The following is an 11753-nucleotide window of genomic DNA, read 5'->3' as shown; positions in this document are numbered from 1 at the left end:
GGAACACTGTTGATATCTGATGGGCCACAAGTGGAGTATTCATATGGAAGTATTTCACAAACGATAGCGAATGAAATGGGACACAAATACTCCACAGGTTCCCCATCCGATATCAAGAGTGGTGCACAATGCCAATTAGGGTTTATATTTACCCCATGATCCCAAAAGTTGGATGTTTTTGGATGGAAAACAGATTGGATCTTCAGTGCAAAACTTTCTCGATCAATGGCGTCACAGTAGCGACTACATACTCCAAGATGGCCACTGCGAGTGTCATGTGCCACTGTAGGAAATGACCACCATGTCAATGAGATATATATATATATATATATATATATATATATATATATATATATATATATATATATATATATATATATATATATATATATATATATATATATATATATATATATATATATATATATATATATATTTGCCGATTCCCATCCAGGAAGTCTTCTGACTCGCCTTTCAATCTCTCATTGCAGGATGTCGAGCATCACAATGCACCCATACAGGGAATAACTTTAAATTGAGGTTGTGGCTTCGAAAATAGTACTCTACGACAAACAAAAAGGCATTATTTGACATCAACAATAACTTTCATCCAAAAATCCATTTCATTACTTATCCACATTCAAAACTCAACAAAATAACCCTCACCTATTAAGTTTTTTTTCTGGATATGACCTCAAATTGAAATAAGTGTACACAGTCAGATCTTTGTTTGGTAAGGAGAACCAGCAAAAGAAAAGCTTCGCACACGAAATGCCGTCGTCTCCTGGTGTTTTACTTCGGTGATGGATATTTGCAGAAGCTGGACCGGCTTCCTGGCGAAGGAACAGTGCGTCGCCGGTCTGGGCAAGCCAAAGGGGTCTCCGATGTCTCCCTCGCCGCCGCAAGGCTCGTCACAATGCCGCGGCATATCTCTAAAATGGCAGTCGCTGTGCAGAGTGTCGTCGCTCATCCAAGAACTCCGTTTGTCGATGCAGTTTTCAAGCGAAGCCAAGAACCAGTTGAGAGAGTCCCGCATGAGTATCGAAATGGCGTTGAAGAGCGAGTAGAGACAGCAGACACCCAAAAAGATGCACAAAAAGTTCGCCAGCCGGTAGAGCGATTGATTTTGGTAACCGGCTCTCTGGCTGGGCACGAGGTCGCCAAAGCCGATGGTGCTGAACGAGACAAAGCAAAAGTACAGCGAGTCCAGGAAGGTCCAGCCCTCTGCGTAGCTGTATATGGCCGAAGCGCAGCATGAGACCAGCAGGGCGGCAAAGCTGAGCATGAGAGCGACGCAGCAGATCGGTGGATCTCCTGCACTCAGACCGGTGCTGCCCACAGATCCGTGTCGTGGAGGCCAGCAGGCGACCCCGTCCTCGACGGTGTCGGTGTGGGTGAGCCTGGAGAGGGCGTCGCAGCGAGCCGGGTACACGCAGCACGCGAGCAAGGAGACGACGCGCTCCAGAAAGAGGTTGAAGCACAGGATGGTGGCCGAGCAACCGAAAAGACCATAGAAAATAAGAAAGACCTTACCAGCTGTCGTTGCAGGAGTGCTCATTCCAAAACCTACAGAAAAGTTTGGGTGAGCATGTTAGTGTTCCCATATTAACCACCATCTCAAGGTGCATGGAACCCCAGGTTCAAATCCCGTATAACCCCGTACGTTTGTCCCTCGTCTCATGACATTGTTACTCATGTGCAAGTACATTGATGTCCACCTGCCTGTGAAGTCCTCAATGAGGACTAATATCACAAACATTTTAAACAAAAATAACATTTGACCAAGCAATGTAATCTTCTCGAAACATATTCGATTACACCTGTACAGGTTAACACAGATGTGATTTTTTTTGGGGGGGGGGGGAACGAAAACAATTACTTTATGAACAGGTTTGGGATGGTGGTCGTATGGCAGCTGAGCTGCCGGGGTAGCTATCATTTCTTGAAGCGCGACTGTGTCACTGATGCAGTGCCCCTCTACCAGTACACACACTGGAAATGGTACTCATTTCACCGACTTTGGAAGGATGACAGGCTGAGTCAACCCCCTGGTGTATTAATTCAGCGACCGACGGGGATTGAACTCAGGACCCGAGGATCCAAAGCCGCCACCCCGAACCACTGAACCAACACCAGGCTGATAGATTTGGGATAATTTGATGAATGTTCAGAAATGTATCCCCTTCACGTGCGAGACGTTTAACACAGCACATACATGACGTCATCAGTCCTTACATCGCAGGTGTATTTTTTCATTTTTCCTGGCAGCCTGGGGTGTTCGAGTTAGGTATACCTGAGAATGCGAATACCGCACCATCTTGTTTCTTTAACGGCCACACCTATTCCCACGTGGGTCGCCGGGAGAGTAATTTTGGCACAGGTCTTTCACGAAGCGGCTGTCCAGGCCCGGCGTTCGACTAAGTGGTTGGGCCAGAAGAGGTGTGTAAGAAGAGGTGTGTTAGAAGAGGTGTGTTCCGTTACCAGTGAGCTTGGACAGGCACTCGCAAAGTGGCTCAAACGTTTGATAACGAACGACTGGCTTGGCAAGCGCTAGCAAGCTCTTTGGTAATGGAGTATACTCTTGGAATTTGTAGCGTGTTCACGGTGCCGGCGATAGCTTGTCGACTTTTTAGCGAAGGACACCGTGGGGGATCTTTAACGTCCACCGACTAATGCCGGCAGACGGGACGCCCGGCTTAACGTGCATCCGAGAGACGGCACACACGTTGATGAAACACCGGGATGACTGTTTACACCTGGGTCCCGGGATTCGAACCATCCAGGTAAGAGAGCTTGGAGCCGAGCATGTTTATCATCCCAATCCTTTCGAGCTTTCCTTTCAGATGACGTCACCTTTTGGCGGGCTTTTTGATTTTACAAATTGTTTTTTGAAATTTTTGAAAAGTAAATTTAAGAAGATAAACCCGAACTTGCATTTCCGTCGAAGATTAATGAATGATCGAGATGTTACGTCACACTCATGACCCCCCCCCCTCCCTCCCCGAAAAACGTCCAATTGACGGACTGCGGACGGGTCAGGGTGTCGGCTCGGCTCGTTGTACAACGAATCGCGTGTAACGGTCGGCGGTGATCAACGAACCGATGGTGGAGACGACGGTGCTCACAAAGTAGAAAGCGCCCGGGAAGTCCCAGCGGGGTCGCCACCCGTCCGCAGCCGCCCCGGCCGCTCGAGCCCGCAACAGGTGCCGAAAGAAGCGCTGCAACTCCTCGTGACTGATGTTGTGCTGTCGTCGGAACCGCTCGAGGTGTTCGCGCCATCGGCGACGGGACTCGGCGGCCTCGGGAGCCTCGAGGGCCGAGAACACGGCGGCCCCGGCCACCAGGTAGAGTGAGACGAGCGCGGCGAGCAGCACCAAGCGGGCGCTCTCTCGGCTCAGAGGAAGCGAGTTTCGGGCGCGCGGCGCCTCGGGAGGCGTCTCACCGGCGGGATCCAGCTTCATGTGCACCAGGGGAGGCGAACGGCTCCCGCCGTGCACCGTCTACCTCAGGACGGCTGCACGTGCTTCTTTTTTCCTCGCGAGGGGGAGGGGGAAGCGGCGTGGGGAAGGGTTGGGGAGGGGAAGCGGCGTGGGGAAGGGTTGGGGAGGGGAAGCGGCGTGGGGAAGGGTTGGGGAGGGGAAGCGGCGTGGGGAAGGGTTGGCGAGGGGAAGCGGCGTGGGGAAGGGTTGGGGAGGGGAAGCGGCGTGGGGAAGGGTTGGGGAGGGGAAGCGGCGTGGGGAAGGGTTGGGGAGGGGAAGCGGCGTGGGGAAGGGTTGGGGAGGGGAAGCGGCGTGGGGAAGGGTTGGGGAGGGGAAGCGTGCTGAGAACTCATGCAAAACACACCTGGACTGCACCAATCGGCTCTCCGTTCTCCGCGACTCAAAAACAAACACCTGTAAACCGTGCATGCTGCCGCTTCGAGCCAACGGGCCAACCTGACCCCACCAGTTACCGGACAACTGACGGGTGTGAAACCGGACAAGGTCAACGAAGGTATTGTTACGAATTCGCGCCCGTCCGGCGTGCGATCGGTCACGTAACTCGAATCGCGACGGCGTCGCCCACCGGACGGACAATTCAGTCGTGACCCTCCTGGAACTCCCGCCAAGGAGATAGCCACGGGTGGGGGTTTAACCTCACCACAACCCAGTCCGCATTCTATCCGCGCGAAATAGGGTGAATCGCCGAATGTACCAAAGTACCCGCGCGGGTAGCGTACCGAGGAGTTGTACCACGCCGCAGGTCGACTTCGGACACGAACCGCTTAAGCGGCTCGTTCACTGCTTAGGGGATAACCGAGCGGAGTTATCGCCGACCTCGACGGTTCAGATTACTTGCTGGGTGTCTAAACCCACCACAAATTCCTTCCGTGATGCAAGATGGAACTTTCAAACAAAGGAAAGGACGCAACGAAACTGGTCACAATTTAACAAGCACTTTTATTTCACACACACACACACACAAGGCAAGCACGTATTCACAGCCATACAGTAAAAATGCACATATAACAGTCAAAGCAATGAAAGCAACGCAGAGCTACAACCGAATAAAGCAATGTACAAGCACTTATTCGGGTTTACTTAAAAGACTGGCACCACACACACATTTACACAAAAAGCAAATAAAAGCCACCCTCACAGGCAAGGGGGCAGACAGGTCCGTGGACCAAATGTACGTGGGACCTGGGTGAGCGGCCAGGTCCACGAGACCGAAGGGGTCATACCCGCGCCCTCGTGGCGCGATGGCGGGCTGGCCGCAATGTCAGCGTAACGTGCCTGACTCCGTGCCCCTGGCGTGGTCGGTGAGCTCCTTTAGGCGTGCGTTGCGCAGGTACGTGTTGGTCAGTCGACACCACGGTTGGGGTGGGGAACGGACGGGGTTACCGGCGCTATCTCAGCGCGGATGGGGAGGAATTGTTGATGCTCAGGGTGGAGAGAGGGGAATGGCGGACGCTCCGTCCCGCTAGCGGGGCCTTGGGACCGCACCGACTCAGGCGAACTCTCGCCCCTGAGCACTCTTCCGCATCCCTGCTTCACTCCCCAACTCGTCCCTCGACCCAGCAACGACAACCTCGACGACGACCTTCATCTTCACTCGACCAGCCCAGCCGCGAGTCGCCTTGTGCTCACGTCTTTATAGACCGGGGGAGGAGCGTGTATGTAAATTCGCGGATCAAAACACGGTTGGAGGCGGGGCCACGCCACCCGATGTTCAGCCATTGATCGGGCAAAAAGGGGCGTGAGCCTTTCTTGATATGAATTTCCCCCTAAAAGGAATCCACACGCATCGCGCTTGGGGGCGGGGCCACACCGCCCGACGCTCGCCCATTGGACGGAGGAAAAGGGGGCGTGAACCTCCCCTGATCCGATTTCCTCTCCCATAAAGGCATCCATTTGTATTCGCGGCTCGACGCGTTCGGCAACAATCACCGAACGGGCCCTGGACAGCACGACGTTCGGTGTTGATGGTTGTGGAAGGAGAAAGGCGAAGGTGGTGGGGGGTTTGCTGTGGTGGTTTCGTTGTTGGCGGGCGTCGTTTGAGAATGGCGGTGAAGTGATGTTTGCGGGGTGGAGTTGTGGTGGTGTTTGAGTTGTTGGCGGGCGTCATTTGGGAATGGCGGTGAAGCGATTGTTTGCGGGATGGAGTTGTGGAGGTAAAGAGGCGAAGGTGGCGGTGTTTGAGTTTTTGGGGGATTACTGGTCCAAAATAGCGATGGAGAAAGAAAAATGGCGAACTCAAAGTGTTGCAGCCCGGATGAATCGCACATATTCCCTCTAAACAATGGGTGTGGACTAACTACACATGAACTTATCAATATATATATATATAACCTGAAGACCTTTCTGGTGTATTGCAAATTTCCACAGCCGTAACAGTATATTATATTGTGTGTACGTAAATCTCTCTCCTTTTCCAAACGATAGTGGTAACGCCTTGATATGGATAGAGAATAGAGCCTTCATTATTATGACAACCTTTATGATTAAAAAAAAAAAAGGTTAAAACAAAATCACATCATCAAGTTAGGAGCGTGCACCTTGCCCCCCACAGGTAAAGTAGACAGTCCAACAAACCTGTCCCATAAGCATGTGCATGGTCTACAGGCCGAAGGTTGAAGCACATGGTCGATCGAACACTCATTCAAACCCAAATGACAATAATGTAATGAATGGTCCTCGATGAATTCCCCTCTAGGGTGGAGCGAGTAAGATGGACCACACTGGAAGGACACTCGGTAGAACACACACCTCCGCCAGGTTGAACGGTTCACGTTTTGTATCCCACTGATGGGTCAAATCTGGAGGACCTGAATCTGGATCCGAACCTGAACCAAAATCGAATCTGCTTGTTATTGTCATCGACCCAACTCGTCCACCAAGCTTTGTCATGATCCATCCACAACTTCTTGAAATATCGTGCTATGTATCGTTTTTGGCTCCATCTCTCAATGATGAAGAATCGCCTAAAAAAAAGATAATAATATAATAATAAATTCTCCTATCTGGATCCAGATTCGGGTATTCACCAAAACGAATTTGTACTTGTCACACACACCCAACCTGTCCACCAGATTTCGTCCGAATCTGTCCACAACTTTTTGAGATATCGTGCTGTATATCGTTTTTGTCCCTTTCTCTCAATGGTGAAGAATCACTTTTAAAATTCTAGTAGTCGGATCCTGATCCGGATCTTCACCAAAATCTAATCAGTTCATCCTTGTCACACACCGAACCTGTCCATGACTTTTTGATATATCACACACACACAGATACACACACACACACACACACACACACACACACGAAAGCATAACCTCCTTCCACCTTCAGTGGCAGAGGTAATGAATCTATAATAAAACCTGTTAACCCTTCCCAAACCATACCACCCTTAAAACAAGCCAAGCGGATGGGAGATTTCTTATTTATTCTCGTACAAGAAAATACAACCCATCGCTTTGCTTACGGGAATATTAAGGGGGGTGGGGGTGGGGGGGAGAGAAATAGGGAGTTAAGTGAGAGAGGAGGGGGAAGCAAGTAAGGGAGGATGGGGAAAGCGACATCTCACCCAACGTTGCTCTTGGCTATCGACAAAGGGTAATTTCATTCCGATCGGTCAAACCTGTCGATTATTGGTTTGAAATGTTAAAATGGCTATAGTTGAGTCATGACCTTAAAATTAGGTCAAGGTCAAAAATCATGTCAACCCTGCGTACGTTTTATTCCCATTATTGATGCAAAATTTCATTCCGAAAGTCCCAGCCGGCTCCAAAATGCAGCTCGGAAATTTGGTGTGTTGAGAGTGCAAGAAGAAAAAAAAACAATTATTATTTTAATGATTTTATAAATTGTGGTTAATACTCCTTTGGGTGTAAGAAACTCTGTGGTACTATGAAAAATTGGGGGCACCAATTGCAGCAAAAACCCTCCAACAGCTATTAGCCTTCCCCTATGCCCATGGAAGGTGTAATAAGGGGGCAACTGGTGAAGGACATGGACAGGTTGCAGCATCAGTTTGGTGAGCTAAAGCAGGAATATGATCAGCAAAACATGGCAGGAGGAAAGCTGCCCCTGGAAAACCGACAGAAGAGTGCTGTACTAAAGGCTAGTGTGGAAGAGATTAGTTGGCTGAAGCAGGAGAGCGAACTGGGGGAGATTACAAAGTATGAACCACAGCAAATGGAGGAGATGGAAGAAATGGAGATGATGATGGAAAGGATGGAGAAGAAGACAAAAGAAAAGCGAGCCGAATAGAAGCAAAGGAATGAGGAATTGGAAACGCAGCTCTTCGAAAGGGAGAGGAGAGGAAGGAGATAAAAACAGCTAGCTGACCTGGAGCAGGAGAAGCAAAGGAAATGTGAATTGCCGAACAAAATGGGAGCTGTGGCACCAGCACCTCAAGGTGGAGCAGCAGTTGGTGACCATGGTCCAGGGGATAAAAAGGAAAATGGAACAGACCCTGTCTGTTGGGGGAAGTGATTGCCATCTTAGAAATTGGTCAGGAATTGTCACTACAGTTGCCCAGGTATGGTAAGGAAGGAACTCATTATGGTTAGAGTGATGTGGACAAGATTTATGGAAGAGAATGAAAAGAAAAGAAAAAAAAAAAAGAGTTGTCTTCAAATTTTCAGAAATTCTTTGTGCATCAAAGTAAATGGGAGTGACGGAGAGAGAAGGTGCATGGAACCGAAGAGAATCCAGAATGTGAAAATGGTGAGAAAAACGAAGAACAGATTGATGCTGAGAGTGGTTTTGAGGAAGAACACCGAACTGCAAAGCAAGAGACTAATGGCGAGGACGAAGAGCTCTTCAGATGACATGACATGACAGAAAATGCACCCAAACACAGAGAATGTTAAATGCCTGCAAGGAAATCTCTTGCAGTCATTGAAAGAAGAGGTGAGTAGTAGTGACAAAGATGGTCCAGATGGTAAGGTTGAAATCGATGCTCATGCAGAGAGCAAAGCCGATAGTGAATCTGACAATATATCGGATGGTGAATCAGTGACAAGATCGGAGCTCGATAAAAGCAGAGCCTTGCTCAGAAGAAAGAAGAAGAGGAGGATCGAGTTTCGTGACTCTTCACCAGCTTCTGACGAGTCGGATAATGAATCCAAAAGTAGTGACGGTGAACAGGAAAAGTCACCCGGTCGGCCAAACAAAAAGCCAGAAGATAAGAAACTATGGAGTTACAAAGTCAGAAGGAAGAGGAGGAGGGAGGTTCATGTTTGTTCAGACAAGAACCCACGTCATTATAAAGTCAGAAGGAAATAGAGGAGCGAGATTCATGGTTGTTCAGATAGGAAACAACGGAATCACAAAGTAAGGAAGAAGAGGAAGACCAATGGTCATCATGCTTGTAAACCCCGAGGATCAATGCAGCGGGTGATGAAGGGGGAAAGAGCAGTGCGAACGTGCTGCACACAGAAATAGAGATTGAGGCATCATGGGAGGGATGGATCGAAACATCGGAGACGTGTTCAATTTGAAACAAGTGTGTGGAGTGCCAGATGATTAGTGTTCTGGGGTCTGTTATGATGCAGCAGTGGTGTACTGCAGAATGGAGAGGCATGATTATAGTTGGAAGGGCGAGTAATTGGAGGTATCTGAACCGCCCACCACTGGTGACTGTAGCACCACCGTGAACTGGACACTGAACCTGATTAGGAGCGTGGAATTGAGTGTAGAACCTTTTAAGGGGAGGTTATAGGACCTCGAATGATTGCAGTGAATGGAGAGAGACTCACTGAGCCTTGGGAAACAGATATGTGGGTCGTGGAAAATTTGATTGAGCAAGGGGTAGTGGGCCAGTGGCGCATGGAGTCCATGGTGCATGAGCCCCCCTTGGAGTCTAAGTGCCAGGAGAGCACCATTTTGATGTGCAGGAAAGGGCTCAGTTTGGCTGTGCGATTGGAGTCCTGGGACTGCAATTCTGGAGGAATTTGGTCAGCAGTGTGGACAGCGCAGGCTGTCTGAGTACTAGTGGAGGAGTCACAAACTTTGGGTAAGCTACGATGCAATGAAGGAGTTGACTCGTCGAGATTGCGACTGAGGGGAGGCAGTGTCGAATCCATTGGGGTGGTTGAACAGGCCCAGTTGGGGCAGTTGCTACAATTTGGATATTGTTAATGACTGACCATGTGGAGAGAGTTTTGAGGATGGAATGGGGAACTCCTGCTTTGCACCAAAGAAAACAAATGGGGCATCAAAATTGCTTGACTAGTTTTGAATGGTGTGCCTTCACTGGTGTGCCTTACCACCCTGCTGATGCATTGGGGAGGGGATTTTGTGCCTTTTCCAACCCCCACCCCTTCCAGATCTAGTGAGCACCTCATGGCTTAACGTGCTGTGACAGTTTTGGAAATGTACCCTCGGGGGAGAGCATACATTGATACATAGGTGAACCGAGAATGTTATTTCAATAGTGTACGTGTCGGTAGACCTTTGCCCCTTGTCTAATAGTTTTGGGGTGGAGGCATGCATCGAGGTTAGTTTGTGTATCCCCGGTGTGATGTCTTCATTCCCCCTCTACTTTTTTCAATCCACCATAATCCCCTTCAACAAACCTCAATTCAATGACCCCTCCTTCAAGCCATCGGTCTTACCTTCAACCCCACAGCCGGTCGGTCGTCCCTCGGTCCGTCTGCATCCCTCCCCGTTGCCACTCCATCCGCACATTGTTTTATTGGGCACATTCTGCCCACCTGTGATCTTTGAATCTTCGAGCCGATCAGACTACCTTCACCATATCAGACTTTGTCCCTTCTCACATGCATATCCATGACACGAAGTGCAATGCCTTTCCTATATGTGCAGCATATCTCACGTGCATGGTAGTGGCGTGCTGTACAAAGAACGTTTTGCACGCAGGGAGGGCTCGAGGGTGCCTGTGTCGTCTTTCGTGCATGAGGGAAGGAGTGACGTGCTATGTTGAAAGTTCCTTCAGAAACAGCGGCACTTTTTGTGATGTGTCATGGACATGCCCATATCGGATTCGCGCCAATGAGAAAGAGGCTCGCACGAAATGAGACGGGGGGGGGGGGGAAGAGAGATTCTGTGGAGGAGAAATAGTACAGGGGGTGTACGGGAGAGACGCTGAAAAGCTTTTCCGGCAAGGGGCAGAGGGGTGTGCAGAGTGTGTGGAGAGAGGGAGGGAGTTCAGGCTGTGGCGGAGAGCACTGTAGAAAGGCCATGGTGTAGCTTGGTTTGTGTGGGGCTGCTTGTCTCAGATGCATGGCAGAGGTGGAGTTGCTTGCAGCTAGCATACCAGGGATGCCTCAAAGAGGAATTTACCTGGCTGTTTTGCCTAGTTGTCATGGGAGTAAGGAACAGAACATGTATGAGCTACTTGCTGTTGGCATATCTGGGATGCCAGAGAGGACTTGCTACTTGTTCTGGACACCTCAGAGATGCGGCTGCGCATCCCACTGCCACTCCACAGCCCATCTTCCCTATCCATACCCCCCCCCCAGGTTATTCGGATCAGCACATCCCCGTTGGGCTGTTTGAGATGAATGGAGTCGTCGACCTCGCACTCCATACTTTTCTTTTTCTTCTCGGTTCTTCTTATCGTCTTCTTCCCGGATTGAATGATGGCCATGTGTCTTTTCTGTAAATAAGATTGCATAAGAATACATGTAAGGGTTAAATCTACGTGTGTGTGTGTGTGTGTGTGTGTGTGTGTGTGTGTGTGTGTGTGTGTGTGTGTGTGTGTGTGTGTGTGTGTGTGTGTGTGTGTGTGTGTGTGTGTGTGTGTGTGTGTGTGTGTGTGTGTGTGTGTGTAAATAATTATTGGTTGTTATTTCAAATCTGTCTCGATTGTCCTTTCCTTCAATGGTCTGACAGTGTACAACCATAGTTAGACGGGAAGTTTTACCCCACTGATTGGCTGTATTTGTTTAATTTAGTCACCTCCTCAGGTAAACAGTGTCCGATGGGTAACTCTATTAGAGTTGATGAGATTAACTTTCATGGTTGCTCAGCAACCTGACGGACTGCAGAGTTAAACACGGCTGGTGGCCTCAGGACCGGGCTTCCCCTCGTGGTGAACCTCGAACCCCGGGCCATAACAGTACATTCTCATCCTCACCTTGAACAGTCAGATGTCGAAGCCACTGAAGGAAGCTTCTTGGAAGCTGAGCAGGGAGCAGCTCACAGACTGCCCACTTACCTGTAACCTGCATCATTCCTACCATTGAGGCATACGGCTTTTTTGGCATTGTGCCATGTCATTGAGACTGAGGGCCATTTGCCCTG

The 11753-nt window shown here is 49.6% G+C and overlaps 1 protein-coding gene across 1 annotated transcript; it reads right to left on the bottom strand.

The window, feature by feature from the left end:
• Window positions 1–402: 402 nt before the first annotated feature.
• LOC147019707 (potassium channel subfamily K member 12-like) lies at window positions 403–3649 on the bottom strand. Its single transcript, XM_085894360.1, has 2 exons — window positions 3101–3649; window positions 403–1566 (listed from the first exon to the last, which is right to left on the bottom strand). The coding sequence occupies exons 1-2, from the start codon at window positions 3459–3461 to the stop codon at window positions 719–721; spliced, it is 1209 nt and encodes a 402-aa protein (XP_085750486.1). The 5' UTR covers window positions 3462–3649; the 3' UTR covers window positions 403–718.
• Window positions 3650–11753: the final 8104 nt, after the last annotated feature.

The sequence above is a fragment of the Eptatretus burgeri genome, chromosome 9 (genome assembly GCF_056783735.1).
Source record: "Eptatretus burgeri isolate ZD-2024b chromosome 9, Ebu_testis_v1, whole genome shotgun sequence".
NCBI lineage: Eukaryota > Metazoa > Chordata > Myxini > Myxiniformes > Myxinidae > Eptatretus > Eptatretus burgeri.
Note: the sequence above shows the minus strand (reverse complement) of the source record. Positions and strands in the feature narration are given on the sequence as shown.

Bases quoted from the DNA above. Each gene is read 5' to 3' on its own strand.
- LOC147019707 (XM_085894360.1), bottom strand. From the start codon at position 3,461: ATGAAGCTGGATCCCGCCGGTGAGACGCCTCCCGAGGCGCCGCGCGCC. The intron at 1,567-3,100 runs GTTCGTTGATCA...ACTTTTCTGTAG, and splicing joins CACCGTCGTCTCCACCATCG to GTTTTGGAATGAGCACTCCT.